At 35.3% G+C, this 26,191-nt stretch overlaps 1 protein-coding gene across 1 annotated transcript in view; it reads left to right on the top strand.

Annotated features, from left to right (window-relative positions):
- GABRB3 (gamma-aminobutyric acid type A receptor subunit beta3) overlaps positions 1 to 26,191 on the top strand; it is a 468,239-nt gene that overhangs the window by 109,449 nt on the left and 332,599 nt on the right. Inside the window, exon 2 of the mRNA XM_088025217.1 lies at positions 14,322 to 14,369. Within this exon, the coding sequence (XP_087881343.1) occupies positions 14,322 to 14,369 (48 nt within the window). The remainder of the gene's footprint in view (positions 1 to 14,321; positions 14,370 to 26,191) is intronic.

Raw genomic sequence — 26,191 nt, 5'->3', positions numbered from 1 at the left:
ATTTCTATAAAGACAGGAACAACCAAAACTAAGTAAAAAAAATAGTATTTTTCCTTTAACATTTAGGTTTTTAATTTGACTACAGCCAATTGCTATATGAGTTTACCGACAGAGATTTATACTTTTCTTCATGTGGTGACTCAGTTTTTCCAAAACTTCATGCTAAAATGCTCTTTGGTCATTGATTTTTAGTGTAACTTTTCCAGATTTTCTAGATATATTTGTCCATATATACTTGCATGTGCCATTGGGATCTTTACTATATTCCATTAATCTTTTTTAGTTTCTTTTTGTGCCAACACCACACTGGTCTTACTCTTATAACTTTATAATATCAGTATCTGATATGATTAATGACTCTTTTTGCTATTCCTTTTTAAAAAATCAGAGTTGTCAAAAGATATTCTTTCTGTTATAAATTTTTAAATAAATGGTTGAATTTTTAATATTTTTTAAAGTTCCAGCAGCAGTTTGATTGGGATTGCATTGATTTTCTAGATTAATTTAGGAAGAATTAGCATATTTGTATTATTAAGTCATTCTATCTGTATGCATGAAATGTCTCATTTTTGAAAACTTTTTAAATATCACTTAAAAGAGCTCATTTTTTAAAAAAAATTTTTTGAGAGACAGAGAACACTTTCACTCACATGCATGAACTGGGGGAGAGGCAGAGAGAATCTTAAGCAGGCTCCACACCCAGTGAAGAGCCCAACATGGGGCTCAATCTCAGGACCCTGAGATCATGACCTGAGCCAAAATCAAGAGGTGGATGCCTAACTGACTGAGCCACCCAGGTGCCCCCCAAAGGCTAATATTTTCAATAGGAATTGTATGTTAATTTTTTCTTGCTATTTGAATTAAAGAATATGATTATTTCATTTGATTTCTGATTGCTGACAACTTTAATGATGCATCTATTCCTCATACCCTTATACATCACATCTGGGCAAGCTGTTAAGAAACTCCAGTGTTCCCTCTTGGTTTGGAGACTCTACACGGGTCGGGTGCCAGAGATAGAAATGCTTGGTGACAGGCCAGATGAGCACAGTGTGGCTGGAGGCCGGGGAGACAGGACTGATTGACTGCTTTCCTCTGGGGGCTCACTGATGAGTGGGGTGCCAAGTTCTTGGCTCCGGTGGGGCAGAGATTGGGAGGCTGCCATTTTCACTCTCCTCCTCCAAAGCTGTATGGAAAGCTTGCAGGGAAAAAAAGCTCCAAAGAGCAAACCCGAGCATATTACTTAGCCAGGATAAGGCAAGGGCGGTGCAATTCCACCTCTGGCAAAGACATTTGAGAACCAGGGCAACAGGACCCTTCCCCAGAAGATCAGCAAGAACAGCAAGCCAAGACCAAGTTTACCGATCAATGAGAATGGCAGAACTCCAGCACTAGGGGAATACTGCACATAGAATTCATGGCTTTTTTCCCCTTGATTCTTTAGTCTTCCAAAGTCAATTTTTTTTAACTTTCTTTTTTTTTTGAAATTTTTCTTTTTCCCTTTTTCAGCCAACATCTTATCAATCCCTTTTTGAAAAATCTTTTTTTATTTTTCATTTTTATACTCATATTCTATCCCTTCATAGTAGTTAACCTTGTTTTTGGTATATGTATATGTATATGTGTATATATATGTGTGTATATATATATATATATATATTGCTCTCTCTTCAAAATTTTGGGATACAGCTTCTTCTAACAGACCAAAATATACTCTAAATCTCTAGTGTATGGCTTTCTTCTAGTCTCCTGCCTGATCACATTCTCTCCCTTTTTTTTTTTAAATCCTCTTTCATTTTTCAAACGACTTCTTATATTACAAATTCCTTTTATAAAATTTTTTATAATTTTCATCCTTACAGTCATATTCAATCTCTTCATCATATTTACCCTTATTTATGTACATATATACATTTTTCTTTCTTTAAAATTTTGGGAGGCAGTTTCTTCTAACAGACCAAAATACGCCCAAAATCTAGTGTGTGGCACTGATCTATGCACCAGCCCAATCATATTTGATCATATTCTGTTTTTTTCTTATCTTTTTCTTTTTTTCCTTTATCTTTCCCTTTCTTTTCCCTGTTTCAGTTCTCTTCTGATTTGTTTAGTGTATATTTTTCTAGGGTCATTGTTACCCTCTTAGCATTTCGTTCTCTCATTCGTCTATCCTCCCCTGGACAAAATGACAAGATGGACAAAATCACTTCAAAAAAAAGAACAAGAGGCAATACTGACTGCCAGGGACCTAATCAATACAGACATTAGTTAGATGTCAGAAGTAGAGTTTAGAATGATGATTTTAAAGATACTAGTTGGGTTTGAAAAAAGCACGGAAGATATCAGAGAAACTCTTTCTGGAGAAATAAAAGAAATAAATCTAACTAAGTCGAAATCAAAAAGGCTATTAATAAGGTGCAATCAAAAATGGGGACTCTAACTGCTAGGATAAATGAGACAGAAGAGAGAATTAGTGATATAGAAGACCAAATGATGGAAAATAAAGAAGCTGAGAAAAAGAGAGATAAACAACTACTGGATCATGAGGGCAAAATTGAAGCGAGAGGTGATACCATAAGACGAAACAATATTAGAATAATTGGGATCCCAGAAGAAGAAAATCTCTTTTTTGAAACAGGCATCAAAATCCAGGAGGCACAGAGAACCACCCTCAAATCATTAAAAATAAGTCAACACCCTGACATTTAATAGTAAAACTTACGAGTCTCAGAGACAAAGAGAAAATCCCGAAAACAGCTCAGGAGAAGAGATCTGTAACCTACAATGGCAGAAACATTCGATTGGCAACAGGCCTATCCACAGAGACCTGGCAGGCCAGAAAGGACTGGCATGATATCTTCAGAGCACTAAATGAGAAAAATACACATCCAAGAATACTATATACAGCTAGGCTGCCATTGAAAATACAAAGAGATAAAAAGCTTCCAGGACAAACAAAAACTAAAGGAATTTGCAAACACGAAACCAGCCCTACAAGAAATATTGAAAGAGGTCCTCTAAGCAAAGAGACAGCCTAAAAGTAACATAGACCAGAAAGGAACACAGACAGGATACAGTAACAGTAACCTTACAGGCAATACAATGGCACTAAATTCATATCTTTTAATAGTTACCCTGAATGTAAATGGGCTAAATGCCCCAATCAAAAGACACAGGGTATCAGATTGGTTAAAAAAACAAGACCAATCAATATGCTGTCTGCAAGAGACTAGTTTTAGACCCAAAGACACCTCCATATTAAAAGTGAAGGGGGGGAAAACCATTTACCATGCTAATAGACACCAACAGTAAGCTGGAGTGGCAACCTTTATATCAGAGAAATTAGATTTTAAACCAAAGACTATAATAAGAAATAAGGAAGGACACTATATCCTACTTAAAGAGTCTATCCAAAAGAAGATCTAATGGTTGTAAATATCTATGCCCCTAACATGGGAGCAGCTAATTATATAAGTCAATTAATAACAAAAGCAAAGAAACACATCGACAAAAATACAATAATAGAGAGGGACTTTAACACCCCCCTGACTGAAATGGACAGATCATTTAAGCAAAAGATCAAAAAGGAAATAAAGACTTTAAATGACACACTGGACCAAATGGTCTTCACAGACATATTCAGAACATTCCATCCCAAAGCAACAGAATACACATTCTTCTCCAGTGCCCATGGAACATTCTCCAGAATAGATCACATCCTAGGTCACAAATCAGGTCTCAACCAGTAACAAAAGTGGGATCATTCCCTGCCTATTTTCGACCACAATGCTTTGAAACTAGAACTCAATCACAAGACGAAAGTCAGAAAGAACTCAAATACATGGAGGCTAAAGAGCATCCTACTAGGGATCCTGGGTGGCTCAGATGGTTAAGAGTCTGCCTTCGGCTCAGGTCATGATCCCAGGGCCCTGAGATCGAGTCGCACATTGGGCTCCCTACTCCTTGGGAGCCTGCTTCTCCCTCTGCTTCTCTCTCCTCTCTCTCTCTCTGTCATGAATAAATAAATAAAATCTTTAAAAGAAAAAGAGCGTCCTACTAAAGAATGAATGGGTCAACCAGGAAATTAAAGAAGAATTTAAAAAATTCATGGAAACCAATGAAAATGAAAACACAACTGTTCAAAATCTTTGGGATACTGCAAAGGCAGTCCTGAGAGGAAAGTATATAGCAATACAAGCCTTTCTCAAGAAACAAAAAAGGTCTCAAATACACAACTTAAACCTACACCTAAAGAAGCTGGAGAAAGAACAGCAAATAAAGCCTAAGCTCAGCAGGAGAAGAGAAATAATGAAGATCAGAGCAGAAATCAATGAAATAGAAACCAAAAGAACAGTAGAACAGATCAACGAGACTAGGAGCTGATTCTTTGAAAGAATTAACAAGATTGATAAACCCTGGAGAGACTTATCAAAAAGAAAAGAGAAAGGACCCTAATGAATAAAATCATGAATCAAAGAGGGGAGATCAGAACCAACATCAAAGAAATACAAACAATTATAAGAACATATTATGAGCAACTCTATGCCAGCAAATTAGATAACCTGGAAAAAATGGATGCATTCCTAGAGATGTATCAACTACCAAAACTGAACCAGGAAGAAATGGAAACTCTGGATAGACCTATAACCACTAAGGAAATGAAGCAGTAATCAAATATCTCTCAACAACAAAAGCCCAGGGCCAGATGTCTTCCCTGGGGAATTCTACGAAACATTTCAAGAAGAATTAATACCTATTCTTCCGAAACTGTTCCAAAAAATAGAAATGGAAAGAAAACTTCCAAACTCATTTTATGAGGTCAGTGTTACCTTGATCCCAAAACCAGACAAAGACCCCATCGTATAAGAGAATTACGGACCAATATCCTTGATGAACATGGATGCAAAAATTCTCACCAAAATACTAACCAATAGGATCCAACAGTACATTAAAAGGACTACTCACCACGACCAATGGGAATTATCCCTGGGCTGCAAGATTGGTTCAACATCTGCAAATCAATCAATGTGATACAATACATTAATAAAAGAAAGAACAAGAACCATATGGTCCTCTCAATAGATGCAAAAGAGGCATTTAACAAAGTACAGCATCCTTTCTTGATTGAAACTCTTCAGATTATAGGGTTAAAGGGTACATACCTCAATATCATAAAAGCCATCTATGAAAAACCCACAGCGAATATCATTCTCAATGGGGAAAAACTGAGATCTTTCCCCTGAGGTCAGGAACGTGGCAGGGATGTCCATTATCACCCCTGCTATTCAGCATAGTATTAGAAGTCCTAGCCATAGCAATCAGACAACAAAAAGAAATAAAAGGCATCCAAATCGGCAAAGAAGAAGTCAAACTCTCACTCTTTGCAGATGATATGATACTTTGTGTGGAAAACCCAAAAGACTCCACCCCAAAACTGCTAGAACTCATACAGGAATTCAGTCAAGTGGCAGGATATAAAATCAATGCACAGAAATCAGTGGCATTCCTATACACCAACAACAAGACAGAAGAAAGAGAAATTAAGGAGTCAATCCCATTTGCAATTGCACCCAAAACCATAAGATACATAGGAATAAATCTAACCCAAGAGGCAAAGATCTGTACTCAGAAAACTACAAAATACTTAGGAAAGAAATTAAGGAAGACACAAAGAAATGGAAAAACTTTCCATGCTCATGAATTGGAAGAACAAATGTTGTGAAGATGTCAATGCTACCTAGAGCAATCCACACATTCAATGCAATCCCTATCAAAACACCGTCAACTTTTTCAAAGGAATGGAACAAATAATCCAAAATTTGTATGGAACTAGAAAAGACCCCAAATAGCCAGATTAATGTTGAAAAAGAAAAGCAAAGCTGGCAGCATCACAATTCTGGACTTCAAGCTCTATTACAAAGCTGTGATCATTAAGACAGTATGGTACTGGCACAAAAACACATAGATCAGTGGAACAGAATAGAATGGCCCTTCAACTCTGGTCAACTCATCTTCGACAAAGCAGGAAAGAATATCCAATGGAAAAAAGACAGTCTCTTCAACAAATGGTGTTGGGGAAATTGGACAGCCACATGCAGAAGAATGGAATTGGACCATTTCCTTACACCACACACAAAAGTAGACTCCAAATGGTTGAAAGACCTAAATGTGAGACAGGAGTCCATCAAAATCCTAAAGGAGAACACAGGCAGCAAGCTCTTCGACCTCCGCCGCAGACACTACTTCCTAGAAACATCACCAAAGCCAAGGGAAACAAGGGCAAAAATGAACTATCAGGACTTCATCAAGATAAGAAGCTTCTGCACAGCAAAAGAAACAGTCCACAAAACCAAAGGACAACCGACAGAATGGGAGAAGATATTTGCAAATGACATATCAGATAAAGGGCTAGTATCCAAAATCTATAAAGAACTTATCAAACTCAACACCCAAAGAACAAATAATCCAATCAAGAAATGGGCAGAAGTCATGAACACACATTTTTCCAAAGAAGACAACCAAATGGCCAACAGACACGTGAAAATGTGCTCAACATCGCTCGGCATCAGGGAAATCCAAATCAAAACCTCAATGAGATACCACCTCACACCAGTCAGAATGGCTAAAATTAACAAGTCAGATTAACAACGACAGATTTGGCGGGGATGTGGAGAAAGGGGAATCCTCCTACACTATTGGTGAGAATGCAAGCTGGTGCAGCCACTCTGGAAAACAGTATGGATGTTCCTCAAAAAGTTGAAAATAGAGCTACTATACAACCCAGCAATTTCACTACTGGATATTTACCCCAAAGATACAAATGTAGGGGTCTGAAGGGGTACATGTAGCCTGATGTTTATAGCAGCAATGTCCACAATAGCCAAACTATGGAAAGATCCAAGATGTCCATCGACAGATGAATGGATAAAGAAATGTCCATTGACAGATGAATGGATAAAGAAGATATGGTATATACATACATACACACACACACACACACACACACACACACACACACACACTGGAATATTATGCAGCCATCAAAAGGAATGAAATCTTGCCATTTGCAATGATATGGATGGAATTGGAGGGTATTATGCTGTGTGAAATAAGTCAATCAAAGAGAGACAGGTATCATATGACCTCACCTATATGAGGAATTCTTAATCTCAGGAAACAAACTGAGGGTTGCTGGAGTGGTGGGGGGTGGGATGGATGGGATGGTTGGGTGATAGACATTGGGGAGGGTATGTAGTATGGTGAATGCTTTGAATTGTGTAAGACTGTTGAATCACAGATCTGTACCTTTGAAACAAATAATACATTATATGTTAAAAAAAAAAGATAGCAGGCAGGGAAAAATGAAGGGGGGAAAGCGGAGAGGGAGATGAACCATGAGAAACTATGGACTCTGAGAAACTAACAGCGGGTTCCAGAGGGGCGGGGGTGGTGGGATGTGTTAGCCTGGTGATGGGTATTATAGAGGGTATGTACTGAATGGAGCACTGGATTTTATATGCAAACATTGAATCATGGAAAACTACATCAAAAACTAATAATGTAATGTATGGTGATTAACATAACAATAAAAATTTAAAAAAAGAAAAAAAAGTAATGATTGTATGGCGATTAACATAACATAATAAAAAAAGAAAAAGAAAAGAAACTCCAGTGTTCCTTCTTTTCATACCAGTTGAAGTTTGAAACTGTCCAAGCCTCTGTCCATGTACAGGAATACTCACTCAGCCCTACCCCCATCACAGCAATCCAACCTGATCTCATTTCCTCACTCTCCCAGGCCATTTTCTGACCCACTTGGTAAGCCTGCTCTGTTAACCCAAAAAAGCCTCGTTATATGAGTAATAAACATTTTCATATCCTTTCGGTGTATGAGTGTGTAAAAGTTTGGGCCAAGTTTTGGGAGTAAGGGGGTCCGATTTCTTTCTGCAGGGTGCCAGCAATATTGTGGTTAATGGTATTTTATTTTTATAATAGTTTGATACTTTGTAAAATTTGTATTTTCCAACACTTTCAATTTTGTGGAGATATTTGTCATTGAAAATTGGCTATATAGTTGCAGTTTTGCCAAACTCTGCAGTTTTAATTGTTTGTAACCTAAGTCTCTCAGATTTTCTATTTAAATTATCATGTAATTTATACATAACAAAAGTTCAATCTCTTCCTTTCAAATCCTGACACCTGACCATTTTTGTTCTTCCCACAGAATATTGTCTAGGATTTCGAAAGCTACATTAAAAGTCATGACAAAAGTGAGCATTTTTATCCCATCTTGAGCTTAAAGAGAAGACATCTGAAGATATCCTATTAATGCAATTTATGCTGTAGATTTTTAGAATGTAACATTTACCAAGATAAGGAAGGTTCCTTCTACATTTTGTTTTCTAACAGTTACCTTTTAATATCATAAGTAGATAGGTGTTGATTTTATGAAAATCTATCTCTTCATCTATTGAGATAAGCATTTAAATTTTTTCCTGCCTACCAGTTTTGTAGAATACAAATTGCTTGACAGATTTTCTAATGTTGAATTATCCAGCAATTCTTGGTTAAATCAAATTTTGGCATATAGCATATTAACTGCCATCTAATTCTAAGTGTTTTATAATCCCCCTAAGATTTTTTTTAAACTAAGGATCATTTATTTTTCAAAAATACAGGAAATTTTAGCAAGAACATATTTTATAATATTCAAAAAGCAATCTGAATGATACTGATTCTTTGGGACTTGCTGAAGTTTTTTCTTCATGGCCAATATAATGCATACTTGACAAGATCATGTATTCTCTATATGCCAAATATGATATTCCAGATATAACCAATGGCTAAACTTCGTTAATTGTATGATTTATACATTCTATTTCTCAGTTTTTTTGTTTTCTCAATTTGTAAGTTCCAAAAGGGATGAGTTAAATTATTTATTATTTATTTATTTATTTATTTAATACCTTATTTATTTATTTCTCCTACAGTTCTATCCACTATGGCTATACACATTAAAATTTATATTGTTAGATATATATTATTTATAATAGTAATATCATTTTTTCTAGTTTCTTTTTATAAGTAGGTAATATTTCTCATTATCAAAATATTTGACTTAAATTTTATTTTGCCTTGATATAGCTTTTCCCTGTTTCATTTTCAACCATTTTTTTCAAGTGCGTCTATTGGAAACAGAATATTTTTGGATATTTTAAAAAATGAACCTGAAAATTTTTGTGTCTGAATTCTTGTTTTTAATCCATTTGGATGTATCATAACATTTTAAAAAATCACTGAATAAAAATGACTTTGGATATAAAATTCTATGAATTTTCATATACTTGTGAAAATTCTCATGCACTTAGATTCATGTAACCACCAAATTTAGGATACAGTATAATTCCATGACCACCTGCTATAGACTGTTCCTGTTGTCCCAAAATTCTTCTACTGAAGCCCTAATTTGCCCTGTGATTGTATTTAAAGATGGGGTCTCTAAAGAAGTAATTTATGTCAAGTGAGGTCAGAAGGGTGGGGCTCTGATCTGATAAAATTAGTGTCTTTATAAGAGGAAACATCAGAAAAGTCATTCTTTTTCTCCCTGTGCTCATGCACCAAGGAAAGACCATGTGACCACACAAGCAAAGGTGGCTGTCAGCAACCAAGAGGAGAGTTCTCACTAGAAACTGTCCCTGCCAGACCTTGACCATTGACTTATAACATTCAAAACTGTGATAAAATAAATCTGTTATTTAAGCCACCCAGTCTATGATATTTTGTTATGGCAGCTGTAGCAGACTAACATAAATCTTGGTACAGAGAAGTGGGTACTGTTGTAACAAATAACTAAAAATGTGGAAATGGCTTTGGAATTGGGTAATAGGTAGAAGTTGGAGGACTTTAAAGTAGCATGCTAGAAAAAGCCTGGATTGTCATGAAGGGACTACTGGTAGAAATATGGATGTTGAAGATGATTTTGGTGAGGGGCACTTGGGTGGCTCAGTTGGTTGAGCATCCAACTCTTGTTTTCAGCTCAGGACATGATCTCAGGGTCCTGAAATGGAGCCCAGCGTCGGGCTCCCTGCTTAGCAGGGAGTCTGTTTCCCCTCTCTCTCTCCCTCTGCCCCTCCCTCCACTTTTGCACTCTCCCTCTCTCCCTCCCTAAAATAAATAAATAAATTAAAAAAAAAAAAGCTGATTCTGGTGAGAGCTCATGAAGAAAAGAGGAAAGATGGAGAGTCCCCATCTTCTTAGAGAATCCATAAATAATTATAAACAGACTGTTGGTGGAAATATGAACACTAAAGATCATTCTAGTGAGGTTTCAGATATAAATGAGGAACAGATTATTGGAAATTGGAAGAAAGGCAATCCTTGTAATAAAAAGGCAAAGAACTTGGCTGAATCATGATCTAGTGTTTTGTGGAAGATAGAACTTTAGATAATGAAATAGATATTTAGCTGATGAGACTTCTAAGGAAAATGTTGCAGGTGTACCCTGGGTTCTATTGACTGCTTGTAGTAAAATGTGAGAGGAGAGAAATGAATTTAAAAAGGAATTGTTAAGCAAAAAGGAATCAGAACTTGAAATTTTGTGAAATTCTCAGCCTATCCATATTGCAAAAAAATGAGAAAGCATATCTTGAAAAGACCACTAAGGCTATGGCTGAACAACCAATTGGTAAGGAGATTATTATGGATGTGAATCATAGATCTAACAAACTCTCCCAACAGAAGTCGGAGATGAGATTATTAGAGCAGAGATAGAGATGGAATTATGCTAGCGGAGACCCTGCCAGCTAGGACGAAAGGAAATAAGCAAAAAGGTGGAATGGAGGAAGGCTGCAAACATGTGTTAACCTTCAAGAAAAGTGTAGAATGATTTAATACTTCATAGAGCATCAGGGCTGCCAATCCTACCACAGGCCCAGGGGCAAGGCTGATTCTTTCTCAGTTTCAGAAATAGGACCCTCTCCTTAATTTCAATGGGACAGTCAGCCGCCACAGAGAACTGCATAAGCAGAGCTTTCACAGAATACCATGGGAATGTGACCCTGGTGGAGAGCAAAAGGATCAAGACTACCCTAATAGAGCAGTAGGTGTAATGCTGCTGCCTCAGCAAGGCTGGAAGGCAGACCATCAAATAAAGAGGATTATTCTCAAACATTAATAACTGGGGGAATTTGACTTGCTAGTTTTGGATTTGTTGGGACCCATTACACCTTCCTTTTTTCTGTTTTGTTCCTTTCAAATGACAATGTCTATCCTAAGGCTATTCCACCATTATATTTTGGAAGCACATAATTTGTCAGGTTTCACTGGTTCACCACTGGAGAGAAATTTTGCCTCAGGAAAAATTGTATCTTAAGCCTCATCCATATCTGATCTAGATGAGACTTTGGATTTTAGAGTTGATGTTGGAATGAGTTAAGACTTTGGGGACTGTAGGATGGAATTAATGTATTTTGCATGTGAGATGACATGAATTTGGAGATGCCAAGGGTGGAATGTTACGGATTATATGTTTGTGTCTCCCCATAATTCACTCCCCAATGTGACTGTATTTGAAGATAGGTCCCCTAAGGAAGCAATTAAAGTCAAATTCATTCAGAAAGGTCAAATAGGCTTAGTGTCCTTCTAAGAAGAAGCACCACTGAAAAAGGGCATGTGAAGACCTAGTGAGAAGGTGGCTGGCTGTAAGCCAGAAAGAAACTGATCTTGCTGGATGTTGGTCTATGATTTCTATCTCTAAGAACTATGAGAAAATAAATTTATGTTGGGGCTCCTGGGTGGCTCAGATGGTTAAGCATCTGCCTTCAGCTCAGGTCATGACCCCAGGGTCCTGGATCGAATCCCTCATCAGACTCCTGGCTCAGTGGAGAGTCTGCTTCTCCCTCTCCCTCTACCTCTCCCTCTGTTCATGCTCTCTCTCTGTCTCAAATGAATAAATAAAATCTTTATTTTAAATAAATAAATAAATAAATAAATAAATAAATAAATAATTTATGTTGTTTATGCTACCTTGTCTGTGATATTTTGTTATGGCAGCCCAAGCAGACTAATATACTACCCAAATTCCTTTGTGCTATCCTCCATCTCTAATCCCTGCAAACCACCAATTTGATCTCAATTTTTACAGTTCTATCTTTTTTGAAAATGTCATAGAAATGAAGACGTGTATTACATATTTTTTTAGGCTCGTATCTTTTACTCAGCATAATGCCTTTGAGATCCATCCAAATTGTTTTATCAATAGCCCATTTTTTAAAAAAAAATTAAAAAATTTTTTAAAAAATTGCTGAGTATTATTCCAACAAATGAATGTAGCCTGTTTACTTACTCATTTACCTATTGAACAAAATGGGTTGTTACTAGGTTTAGTCAATTGTGAATAGAGCTACTATCAATGGGTCTTGTGAAAATATACTTTTATATAAACAAAAAAACATTTATTTCTCTAAATACTCGAAAAGTGCAGTTGCTGATTATATAGTAAAAATGTCTTCAACTTCATAAGAAACTGTCCAACTCTTTTGCACTATGGCTGTAGTATTTTGCATAACCACCTGCTATGTATTATAATTCCAGTTGCCCTTCATCCTCACTAGTTTTATTTTTTTAATTCTAGAGCTTCTAACTGTTGTGTAATAGTTTCACAATATGATTTTAATTTGCATTTCTCTAATGTCTAATTTTGTTGTGCATCGTTTTGGGTGCCATCTGTATATCTTATTTGCTAAAGCATCTGTTCATATCTTTAACTCAGTGTTTAATTGAGTTGTTTGATTTCTTACTACTGACATTTGAGAGTTCTTTATATATCCTAGATAGAAGTCCTTTGTTGTATATGTGATTTATAAATATTTTCTGCCAACATGTAGCTTGTAATTTCATTTCCTTAAACATTTCATATCTTAAACTAATGTTTTAAATTTTTATTAAACACAGTTTGTTATTTTATCATGGATTGTGCTTTCAGTGCCATGTCTGAAAAGTCTTCCTAATCTCAAGTCATAAAGATTTTTTTCCTTTTTTTTTCTAGAAATGTCTAAAATGAAAAATTTTAGATACATGATAATTCAGATATGTGACTAATTTTGAGATCTTCTTTGTGTAACTTATGAGGTTTAGGTCAAAGTTTAATTTTGCATATGTATGTCTAATTGTTCTGACACTATTTGCTGAAAGGTTTGTTCTTGGTCATCAATCATTTGAACATATTTTGGGGATATATTTCTGGACTTTCTATTCTATTCAATTGGTCCATGTGTCTATCCCTTCACCAATACAATACTATCTAGATTATATTACTATAGCTTTATGGTAATTATAAAAATGCAGTGGAATTTCTCCTCTTTAATGTAAAATATTTCTTATTTAATTTTGGGAAATTTATTTTTATTTTAGCAAGTAATTTATTTCCTGTTTTTTTTTTTCCTCCACTTCTGGTACCTCTTGTTATCCAGAGCTTGACATCTATACTTAGATATTTCATTTCTTTTCTACTCCTTTACATTATTATCTCCTCATCTTTCAGTCATGCCTTTGAGAGTCTCTCAACATGACCTGCCAGTGCACTCATCTTTTCTTCAGCCATTTAAATTCTATTTATCCCTTTAAATATGTTCCTTCCTAAAACAGTTATATATTTCAAAATTAACAAGTTAACAGATTCTTTTTTATGTTTTGTTCTTTTCCCATGATGCTAATATTCACTTGCCTCTTTGAGATATTTATTTTGCTTATTTTACTTCCTCACTCCATCTTTTTTCAATAGTTTCGCCTCACAGAGAAAAAGGTTGCCTGGCTTTTTATTAATTCTAGATGTACTTCCCAGATGTCCAGTATTTTTTTTTTTCTGTAGTTCATGTTCTGCTGCCATCACAGCTAACCAGGTCAGTGATAGATATTGAAGAAAGGCTATAGGCCAGGCCTCAGGTTTCATTTCTCCCTCTCACTGACAGTTTTTCACTGTCATTTATGGTTTTACTGCCTTGAATTATGGATTTCACTTCCATTGGTTTACTTGGTTACTCTACTTGAATTATCTTATTTTTTATTGTTTTTTTCTCTTTTCTTCATTAAAACAGTCATCCTGTAACCATTCCAGCTGTAATGGTTAGTAATCAGAGCAAGAACCAAAACCTAAGCTTATCTAATGTGATGTGTATTACTTTTTAAAATGTGTACACATTTCTTTAATTATTATTTATTGAATTTCACCAAATAGACACAATTTGACAACATGCTTATTGAAGGAATTTCAGATCTTAGCAATACATTTAAAGCTTATATCTAATCTTTCTTTTACCTTTTTTCAGGAATGCGGTCAAAGAACACAAGAAACTTTATACCATTTATGAAACTAGGTGAGTCCATATCTTCAATTTATTTATTAAAGTTTTCTTCTGCTTTTCACTAATGATACAAATATTATGTCATTATAATATGAGCTTATGACTTATCTTGCTCTATATATTTTGTGTTTGAAACATCCACCAAAATTATTGTAAACCATACATAGAAACTAAATAATAATAATAATAATAATAATAATAATAATAATAATAATGTAATATGACCTTATCTTATGTAATTTTCCATAATTGTAATTAAAATTTTAAATTTTAAATTAATAATTTTAAAATTGAATTCTAATAGAGCATTTGATTCTAGGAGTAAGTGCATCCAAGGTTAAAATAGAATGTTTTATCATTAGAAAAAACTTTAAACATCATCATTTTACATATTTGGAAGGGTAGCCCAGAAAAGTTAGGCTAAGATCACACAGCTAATCAGGGATTCCTGAGTAGCTCAGTTGGTTAAGTGTCTGCCTTCAGCTCTGGTCATGATCCCAGGGTCCTGGTATCAAGCCCCACATTGGGATCCTTGCTCAGTGGGGAGCTTGTTTCTCCCTCAGCCTCTACCCCCCCAACCCACCGCTTGTGCTTTCTCTCTCTCAAATAAATAAATAAATAAATAAATAAATAAATAAATAAATAAAATCTTTAAAAAAAAATAACACAGTTAATCAGAAGCAGCATTAGGAAAACACAATATATTACTCACTTTCATTGTTCCACACTGCCTGGGGGAAATAATTCCTATCAAAGAATTTTGTGTGTATAAAAGCATATTCTCCAACTGATATCCAACTCCAACTTGGATAAAAATGGGTTCGAACAACAAAATTTTCAGCAAATCTTGTGAAAACATCTATTTAACAGAAACTAAATCATCTGATAAATTCTTGTTTATCTTTAAAAGTTCAGCTACAATATATTTACAATTAAAATTTCTCTAGATACCAACCAACCCCAAACTCCAAACTCAATCAGCATTCCAGGCAAAGTTCACACTCTTCTGGGTCCACTATTTGTTAATGTTTAAAGCTTTTCTACATAAAATGCTAATAATTCTTTCCTTTCTTTCTTCCTTCCTTCCATATATCCAGATTCTAAGTACTGTAATATGAACTACAGTTGTTATTCAATATTTTTGGGAGAAGTAATAATTTATTAGAATATATCATTTTAGTTTATTGTTTTGTTTATTGTGTACATATAATTTTATTTATTTATCCAAATATTTCCTTAGGATAAATTCTTAAAAACAGTATTGCATGGGAAGAAAGTATGCACATTCAAAACCTTTTAAATTTACATATAAGTGTACAGAATTTTGCAAAAATTATAAGTATAGAGTACTAATATTCAGAAGTAAACACAGCCATGTAATCACCAATCAGATTGGGAAATAGCAAATTAAGTCATCTCAGAAGCTTGCTCCACTCTATGCCAGCCACTCTCTTCACTTGGCACTCCGTGCCTCTCGAGGTAGTGGCAGCCACCACCTCAACAAAGATAATGGTTACCATGGAAACGTCATGACTTCTATCACCAACTGCCTTAGGTTGTACTCCCTAGAAACAAGATTCTTTCCAAGATAAGGATTCTTTTTCAGTGATTTATAGAAAAATACTATCCAGAAAAAATTTGTGAGAGTGATTAACAAGTATGATATGAGAGGTAAAGAAAATACAAAAAGTGTGTTTTTGAGACACCTAGCCTCTACCTCATCCCTGGGCACTCTGTCACATCAATTGTAGAACAAAATATGTCCACCTAGAAATCTAGTGGTTATACCCCTGCCTCAAAACACTTTAACAAAGCATTGTCTCTGGAGCCAGAGCATCACTTCCCAGCCATCTCCAGGTGAGGCAGCACCTAGGCAATATTTTGGAAAAAAATTGTAAGTTTGAGTGATTAGTAGCCAACACTGCATCTGGGAACAAACAAAGGAAGTCTGGTACCAACAGCATATGCTGCAAACCATGGTCTGCACCATGAAGATCCATTTTCTTTTCACATTAAGTTTATTCCACAGTTTCATAAGAATTTTTTTTAGGGGGGCCCCAGGTGGCTCAGCCATTAGGAGTCTGCCTTGGGCTCAGGTCATGATCCCAGGGTCCTGGGATGGAGCCCTGCATCAGACGCCCTGCTCTATGGGAAGCCTGCTTCTCCCTCTCCCACTCCCCCTGCTTGTGTTCCCTCTCTCAATGTCTCTCTCTCTCTCTGTCAAATAAATAAAAGGAATTTTTAAAAAGATTTTTATTTATTTGTTTGACAGAGCAAGAGAGCGCAAGTCTTGGGAGCAATAGAAGGGGAGGAAAAAGCAGGCTTCCCTCGGAGCAGGCCTCCAGATGTAGGCCTCGTTCCCAGGACTCTGGGATCATCACCTTAGCCAAAAACAGACACTTAACCATCTGAACCACCCAGGTGCCCCAGTTTTGTAAGATTTCTAACTGGTCACAATTTCATGGGAAATTTACCAGAAAAGGTTTCTGGCAAAAATCACAGCTTACACCGTGACAGTACTTCCAGGGGCCATGATAGATAAGCATCGCCTCTGTACCCCCACATTACTATTGTAAGTGTTCTCAGCTACCACCAGTTCTGGGCCAGCTAGCTTACCTGGTGGGATGACGGTGACCATTATTACTGAATCTCTGCTTTTCATGACCCTTTCAGAAAATTTTTAATACCCCCACCAAGTTGACAGTTGAGACTGGGCACATAAGTATCAAGAAATGCTCCAAATTGAAAAGCTGACAACTTTTCCTTGAAAATTAGGAGCAGGACAAGGATGCCCACTCTCACCACTTTTATTGAACACAGTATTACAAATCCTAGCTGGAGCAGTTATGCAAGAAGAAAAAAATAAAAGGCATCCAAACTGGAAAGTAAGAAGTAAAATTGTCACTATTTGCAGATGACATGATATTATATGTAAACAACTTTAAAGACTCCATGAAAAAAAACATTAGAACTAATAAATTTAATGAAGTTGCAAGATATAAAATGTTCTTATACAAGAAACTATTGAATTTTTATATATTAATAAACTACCAAAAAGAAAAATAAGAAATTGTCCTGTTTACAATTCCATAAAAAAAAGTAAAATAACTAGGAATAAATTTTAAAAAGTAGGTGAAAGACCTGTACACTAAAAACTATGAGACACTAATAAGAGAAGTTGAAGATCAAATAAATGGAAAAATAGTCTGTGCTCATGATTTGGAAGAAATAATATTACTAAAATATACATACTACTCAAAGTAATCTTGGGTAGAGATTCAATGCAATCCCTATAAAAACTCTCAAGCCATTTTTCATAGAAAGAGGAGAATCCTAAAATTTATATGGAACAACAAAAGACCTCAAAAAGCTAAAACAATCTTCAGAAGGATCAACAAGGGCACCTGGGTGGCATAGATGGTTAAGCATCCAACTCTTAGTTCGGCTCAGGTCATGATCTCAGGGTTGTGAGATTGGGCTCCACACTCAGCATACAGTCTGCTTAAGACTCTCTCTCCCTCTCCCTTTGCCCTTCCCTGCCACACACTCTCTCTTTCTCTCTCTCTAAAAGAAAGAAAGAAAGAAAGAAAGAAAGAAAGAAAGAAAGAAAGAAAGAAAGAAAGAAGTAAATAAATAAATCTTTAAAAAAATGAACAAAACTAGATGCATGATTCCTCCTGATTTCAAATTATATTATAAAGCTGCATTAACCAAACCAGTACAGTATTGGCATAAAAATGAACACATAGAAACAGAATAGAGAGCACAGAAATAAACCCACACATGTATAGTCAATTGATTTATGACAAAGGAGCCATGAACACAATGGGGAAAATCTCTTCAATAAATGGTGTTGGCAAAACTGGACAGATACATACAAAAAAATGAAACTGGACCACTATCTTATACCATACACAAAAATTAACTCAAAATGGATTAAAGACCAGAATGTAAGACCTGAAATCACAAAAATCCTAGAAGAAAACATAGGCAACTTGGATCTAACTCCAAAAGCAAAAATAAACAAGTAGGACCACATTAAACTGAAATTTCCTGCAAAGGAAATCAGCAACAAAATGAGAAGGAAACCTACAGAATAGAAGAAAATATTTCCAAACAATAAATCTGATAAGGAGATAATATCCAAAATATATAAGGAAGTCATACAACTCAATAACAAAAAACAAAACAAAACAAAACAAAACCCAAAAGATCTAATTTTAAAAAATGGGCAGATCATCTGAATAGACATCTTTCCAAAGGAGACATACAGGTCAGGTTCATGAAAAGGTGCTCAACATCACTAATCACCAGGGAAAGGCAAATCAAAACTACAATGAGATGTCACCTCACATACAGGATGGCTATTATAAAAAAAGACAAGATATAACAAGTGCTGGCCAGGATGTGGAGAAAAGTGAATCCTTGTGCACTGTTGATGGGAATGTAAATTGGTGCAGCCACTATGAGAAACATTATGAAGCTTCCTCAAAAAATTAAAAGTAGAACCATCTTATGATCCAACAGTTTCACTTCTGGGTATTTACTTAAAGAAACTAAAAACACTAATCTGAAAATGTATCTGCACTTCATGTTCATTGCTGCATTATTTACAATGGCTAAGATATGGAAATAACCTAAGTGTCCACTGATGGATAAATGGATAGAAAAAATGTGGTATGGATATATAAAATGGAATATTATACAATCATGAAAAAGAAGTAACTCTTGCCATTTGCAGCAACATGGATCAACCTTGAGAGCATTATGCTAAGTGAAATAAGTCAGACAGAGAGAGGGACAAATACCATATGATGTCAGTTATATGTGAAATGTAAAATAAGAAGGAAAGAAAGAAAGAGAAAGAGGAAGGAAAGAAAAGAAAGAAAGAAAGAAAGAAAGAAAGAAAGAAAGAAAGAAAGAAAGAAAGAAAGAAAGAAAGAAAGAAAGAAAGAAAGAAGGAAGGAAGGAAGGAAGGAAGGAAGGAAGGAAGGAAGGAAAGAAAGAAAGAAAGAAAGAAAGAAAGAAAGAAAGAAAGAAAGAAAGAAAGAAAGAAAGAAAGAAAGAAGGAAAGAATAAAAGAAAGAATGAATGAAAGAATGAATGAAAGAAGGAAAGAGAAAGAGAGAAAGCGCTTATAGATACAGAGAACAGATTGGTAGTTGCCAGAAGTGGGGGATTTGGGAGGGGCTTGGCAAGATGGGTGAAGGTGGTCAAAAATGCAAACTTCCAGTTATAAAATACGTAAGTCCTAGGGATGTAATACACAATATGATGACTATATTTAATAAAACTGTATTGCATATTTGAAAGTTGCTAAGAGAGTAATCCTGAAAGTACTCATCACAAGAAAAAAATTGTAACTATATATGGTGACAAATGTTAACTAGACTTATTGTTGAAATTATTTTGCAATGTATACAAATATTGAATCATTATGTTGTATACCTGAAACTAATATAATTTTATATGCCAATTATACCTCAATAAAAAAATGAATGAAATGCTCCAATTGATCATCTAGAAATCAAACATATTTTTATCTGTACCATTCCTCTTCATAATCATATGGGTCAATTCCTCTGCGAATATGGCAACTTCATTGTTACCCAGCTGATTTACTGGCACAAGGATACCAAAGTGACTGCACAACAACCATAACTTTATATTTAATAAAGCTATTACTGTATCTATTTGTAGAAGTGTCTCTTCTCTGGGAACCAGGACGTGTAGATCCACAATGTTGATCAATTTTTATTAACAAAAGTCCATAGTGTATATTATAGCTCACTCTTGATATTGTAAATTCTGTAGGTTTTGACAAATATATAATGACATATATCCATCGTTACAGTATCATACAGAGATTTTTCATTCTCTTAAAAATCCCATTTCCATCCATTGACCCCTCCCTCTTTTTCCCTGAATCTTCAGGAGCCACTGATCTTTTTGCTGTCTCCATTATTTTGCATTTTCCAGAATGTCATTATAGTTGGAATAATACAGTATGTAGCCTTTGTAGATTGGCTTCTTTCACATAACGATATGCATTTAAGATTGTTCCATGTACCCCAAAGATACAAATGTAGTGATCTGAAGGGGCACCTGCACCCCAATGTTCATAGCAGCAGTGTCCACAATAGCCAAACTGTGGAAAGAGTTGAGATGTCCATCGACAGATGAATGAATAAAGACAATGTGATGTATACATATACAATGGAATATTACCAAGCCATCAGAAGGGATGAATACTTACCATTTACATTGACATGGATGGAACTGGAGGGTATTATGCTAGGCCAAATAAGTCAATCAGAGAAAGACAAGTATCATATGGTTTCACTCATATGTGGAACGTAAGAAACGGAGCAGAGGACTGTAAGGGAAGGGAGGGAAAACAAAATGGGAAGTCATCAGAGAGGGAGAAAAACCAAGAAAGACTCTCCACTATGGAAAAGAAACTAAGGATTGCTGGAGGGGAGCTGGGTGGGGGGGTAGGGTGATTGGATGATGGGCACTGGGGAAGGCATATGATGGGATGAGCACTGGGTGTTGTGCAAAAGTGATAAACTGTTGAACACTGCATCTGAAAATAATGTACTCTAACTTCACTAATTGAATTTTTTTTAAATAGACTGTTCCATGTATTTTTGTGGCTTGATAGCTCATTCCTTTTTATAACTGAATAATCTTCCATTGTATTGATGTACCACAGTTTGTTTCTTTACTCATTAAAGATTTTATTTATTTGAGAGAGAAAGAGCAGGAGCAGGGGGAGGGACAGAGGGAGAAACAGACTCCCTGCCGAGCAGGGAGCCCAGCTTGAGGCTCAATTCCAGGACCCCTGGATCATCTGAAGGCAGATGTTTAACAGACTGAGCCACCCAGGCACCCCCACAGTTTATTTATATATTTACTTATTTAAGGACATCTTGGCTGCTTCCAAATCTTGGCAATTATGATAAAGCTACTGTAAACATTCATGCACAGGTTTTTGTGTGGACTTAAGTTTTCAATTCATTTGAGTAAATACCAAGAAATGTGATTGTTGGATCATAAGGTAAGAGTATGTTTAGTTTTGTGAGAAACCACAAAACTCTCTTCCAAAGTGGCTGTATCATTTTGCATTCCAACAAGCAACAAGTGAGAATTACTGTTGACCCATATCCTTTCTAGCATTTGGTGTTGTCCATGCTTTGGATTTTATCCATTCTAATAGGTATATAATGGTGTCTCATTGTTTAAATTAACAACAACAGTCGTTATCAATCCCTTCATGACATATGATGTTGAGCATCTTCCCATATGCTTATTAGCCATCTGCATATCTTCTTTGGTTAGGTGTCTGTTCATGTATTTTGTTCATTTTTTTTTGTTCATGTTTTAATTGGGTTGTTATTGTTGAATTGTAAGAGTTCTTTGTATAATTAGATACCAGTACTTTATTAGATATGTGTTTTACCAGTCTGTGGCTTGTATTTTCATTTTCTTAGCAGTGTTTTATGCAGGGCAGAAGTTATTTATTTTAATTGAGTCCAACTTATCAATTTTTTTCTCCCAGGGATTATGGTTTTTGTATTGTATCTAAAAGTTCAACACTAAACACAAGGTCACCTAAATTTCCTCCTATGTTATTTTTTAAGAGTTTTATAGATTTGCATTTTACATTTAGCTCTATGATCCATTTTGAGTTAATTTTTGTGAAAGGTGTAAAATCTTTGTTGGTTGGTTTTTGCATGTGAATGTCCAGTTGTTTGGCATTATTTGTTGAAAAGGTTATTCTTCCTTCATTGAATTGCCTTTGCTCTTTTGTCCAAGATCGGTTAGCTATATTTATGTGGATCTATTTCTACACTCTCTATTTTGTACCATAGATGTATTTGTCCATTCTTTCAGGTGTATGATATAATGATTCAACAATTATATACACTACTCTGTGCTCATCGTGATGAGGATACTCTTCATCCTTTTTATGTATTTCATCCATCCTCCCACCCACCTCCCCTCTGGCCACCACCAGTTTGTTCTCTGTATTTGAGTCTTTTCTTGTTTTTGTTTTTCTCTTCTTTGTTTTGTTTCTTAAATTCCTCATATGTGTGAAATCATTTGGTATTTGCCTCTCTCTGACTGACTTATTTCACTTAGCATTATACCCTCTAGGTCCAACCATGTTGTTGCAAATGACAAGATCTCATTCTTATTGTGGATGGATAATATTCTATTATGTACCTACCACATCTTCTTTATCCACTCATTTATGGATGGACACTTGGGTTGTTTGACTATTGTAAATAATATTGCAATAAACATAAGGGTGCAATATCTTTTTGAATTAGTGTTTTCCCTTTTTTGTGTGTAGATACCAAGTAGTGGAATTTCTGGATCATATGCTAATTCTATTTTTAAATTTTTGATGAATCTTTATACTGTTTTCAGTATAATTTAAATTTCCACCAACAGTGCAGGAGGGTTTCTTTTTCACCAAGAATGTTATTTCTTGTCTTTTTGATTCTAGTCATTCTGACAGGTGTGAGGTGATATCTCATTGTGGTTACGATTTGCATTTCCCTGATGATAAGTGATGTTGAGCATCTTTTCATGTGTCTGTTGGGCATTTGTATGTCTTTTTTGCAAAAACGTTTACTCGGTCCATTTTTAATCAGATGATTTGGGTATTTTTGGTGTTGAATTGTATAACTTCTTTATATATTTTGAATATTAAGTCTTTATTGGATATATCATTTGCAAATAATTCTCCCATTCAGTATGTTGCCTTGCCATTTTGTTAATGGTTTCCTGTGTTGTGAGATTTATCTTTAGGTATCTCAGTTTTTGATGTTAATGACCTAATAGGATTTTAGCTATATTATTCATTAATGACATAGAAATTATAATAGACATTTTATTAGTGTCTAACATGGATTATTTTTCACTTTCAAGACAATTATTGCTATCATTAATTTAGATGCAAATATACATTCTGTACTCTTACAAGTTGTTATTATTAGATTAGCATATGTTATACACTCAACAGTAATTCAGATTTATTTTCATACTTACCACTAATGTAGCTCTTTGTTTCTTTCTACAATACCATGTTTCTCTCAGTGTTTAGATTCTGTGTCCTTGGAAGGACTCTTTTTAATATATCTCAGTGTAAGTGTGCTGGCAACAATTTCTCTAAGTTTTTTGTCTGCTAAATCTTTATTTTTTTTCAAAAGTGAAGAATGTTTTCAGAGACTGTAGAATTCTTTGTTGGCAGCTACTTGCTTTCTTCACTTTATTTATTGTCTTCTTTGTTTTCCTGTTTCTATTCAGAAGTCTATTGTCAGTCTTATTGCTGTTCTTTGGAGTTAATTTTTACATTTTCAGACAAGTGTTTATGATTTTTTTCTTTGATTCTGATGTCCAAAGTTTTACTATGATGTATTTAATGCAGTTTTCTTTCTGTTTATCTTGATTTGGTTTCACAGTTTTTGTGAATCTGTGGCTTTTTACCAATTTTAGAAATGTCTCAGCCATTATCTCTACAAATATTGTATCCACACCATTATACCTGTTGTCCCCTTCTGTATCTTTAATTATAATTGTTATATCTTTTTACTGTTATATCATGCTTTTATTATTTTTTTCTGTTTTTCCCGTACCTTTTTTTTCCTTTCCATGCTTCAATCTGTTTTTTTCCCAAATGATATATCTTCAGGTAATAATTCCTCTCTTCAGCTAAATCTCATCTGCTGTTTGACCCACTTTTACTGTGTCATTGTACTTTTCACTTGTAGAATTTTTATTTAATTCTCTTATATAGATATTGATTCTATGAAGTATTTCTCCATCTTTGATCTATTTCTTAAACATATTAATCAAAGTTTTGTTAAAGTCTGCATCTGATAACTCCACTATCTGGATCATAATTATTTTATTTTTATTATTTGTTTTTTGTTGGTTCTAGATCTTGGTGTGCCTTTTAAATTTGATTCAATGTTAGACATGTGTTTTAAAACATAAAAGCTGTAGATCAGTACTGTTCAATAGAACTTTCTATGCAGATAGAAATGTTTATATGTATGTTGTCCAAAACCATAGCTACTAGCCACCTGCAATTTTTGAGCACTATGAAATATGACTAGTGTGATTAAAGAATTGATCCTTTATTTTATAAACTTTTTTTTAAAGATTTTATTTATTTATTTGAGAGAGAGAGAATGAGAGACAGAGAGCACGAGAGGCAAGAGGTTCAGAGGGAGAAGCAGACCCCCTGCTCAGCAGGGAGCCTGATGTGGGACTCGATCCCGGGACTCCAGGATCATGACCTGAGCCGAAGGCAGTCGACTAACCAACTGAACCACCCAGGCGCCCCTATTTTATAAACTTTTAATAAATTTAAATGTAATTAGACACACGTGTCTTATGACTAACACATTGGACAACACAAGTCTAGATGAAGTTTCTTGCTGACATTGTATATTAAATGTTGCAAGTGTTCAATTTGATATTTCTTCCACCAGAAAAGATATTCTTCAGCTTTCTGCAAGTAATTACAGTAGGAACAGATCTTTTTAATGCAGGCAGGCATGGAACTGAGTTTCACCATGTCTTTGCTTTATTTCTGGTTCATCTTTTCTCTTAGTTTGCAGTTCTTTGGATCACAAATGAAAGTTGAGTATATTTACCTGGGTCTCTCAACCTTGACTCCAATTTTTGTCTCCCCAGAATAGGGAGAGTGTTGGTAGCTCTCCTTAGCTTTCCAACCTATTACCTGCCTCCTGCTCAGCCTCTCTGCCTCTTGCCTCTACAACGCTGCTTAGGAATTGGCAAATGTCTTAGCACATTCTTTTCTGTGCTTCTCTTTTTTCCAGGATTTTGACCTCTCAGGTCCTCACCCTTTGGTAGCTCTGAACTCAGTTTTTATCTCATTAGCCCTGTGAGATGTCTGAAAGCTCTTTTGGTTTCTTTGTCTCTTAACAGCTTCTGTTCAACTTCACAGACTCAGCCCACACACAGCTTATAAATCATCAGTTAGGCTGCTTTAGAAGCAGACCATGAGATAAGTATTAGAGTAAAAGTTATTTATTTGGGCGGTGTATCCGACACTGGTAGTGGCATGGGAAATTTATATAGAGAAAGGAAAATAGCTAATAAAAGTCAACCAATTTAGTCAGCTGCTATAGTAGACAATTGGGGCTGAATTCTTCAGGGATACTGTGGAAAGTGGTGCAAAACACATTATCTCAGAGTTATCATATTTAAGAGTTGAGAGATCTGGAATCTTTTTATACTAACTCCCAAGGGCTATTTTGGAAGGGAGGCAATGTCAATAACAATCCCTGCCTCCAATGTATAGCTTGTCACCACTTAGAGCAGCATTCTGAGGTTCCAGAATAAAACAGGTCATCAGACTTGGAGATGCACATACTGGTAACAGGAAGTTGGGGAGAGCACACTAAAAGGCTGACAGATGGGACAGAACAAACATAGCATAGAAGGTCATGTTTCTCTCAATGAATTTGCCCTCTTTCCAGGATTTTGGCTTTTCAAATCCTGGCTACCTTAATTGCTCTCTAGTACCCTCTCAGATATATTTTTTTCTATTTTTATCCCTTTTTTTTTCCTGCTGTTCTAAGTAGGAGGATTGGTCTCTTGAAAGCTAGTCAGTGATAGCTGACAGTGGAAATTTGGGTTATATTTTGGACCCTAGAAAGTATTTTACTGAATGATTTATGGGTCTGGGAATAAAAATATCTTTTTATTGATTTGGAAGGTGGATAACTGTTACCCAATTTGTACCAGTTAAATTGAGATATTTTTAAGACCATCAAGTAAAAAACATGCAT

This window comes from Eumetopias jubatus, unplaced genomic scaffold, assembly GCF_037043125.1.
Source record: "Eumetopias jubatus isolate StellerSeaLion01/CBP00866 unplaced genomic scaffold, mEumJub1_p1.0 scaffold_7, whole genome shotgun sequence".
Classification (NCBI taxonomy): domain Eukaryota; kingdom Metazoa; phylum Chordata; class Mammalia; order Carnivora; family Otariidae; genus Eumetopias; species Eumetopias jubatus.
The sequence above is the reverse complement of the archived record's forward strand: the minus strand, read 5'-3'. Positions and strand labels throughout refer to the sequence as shown.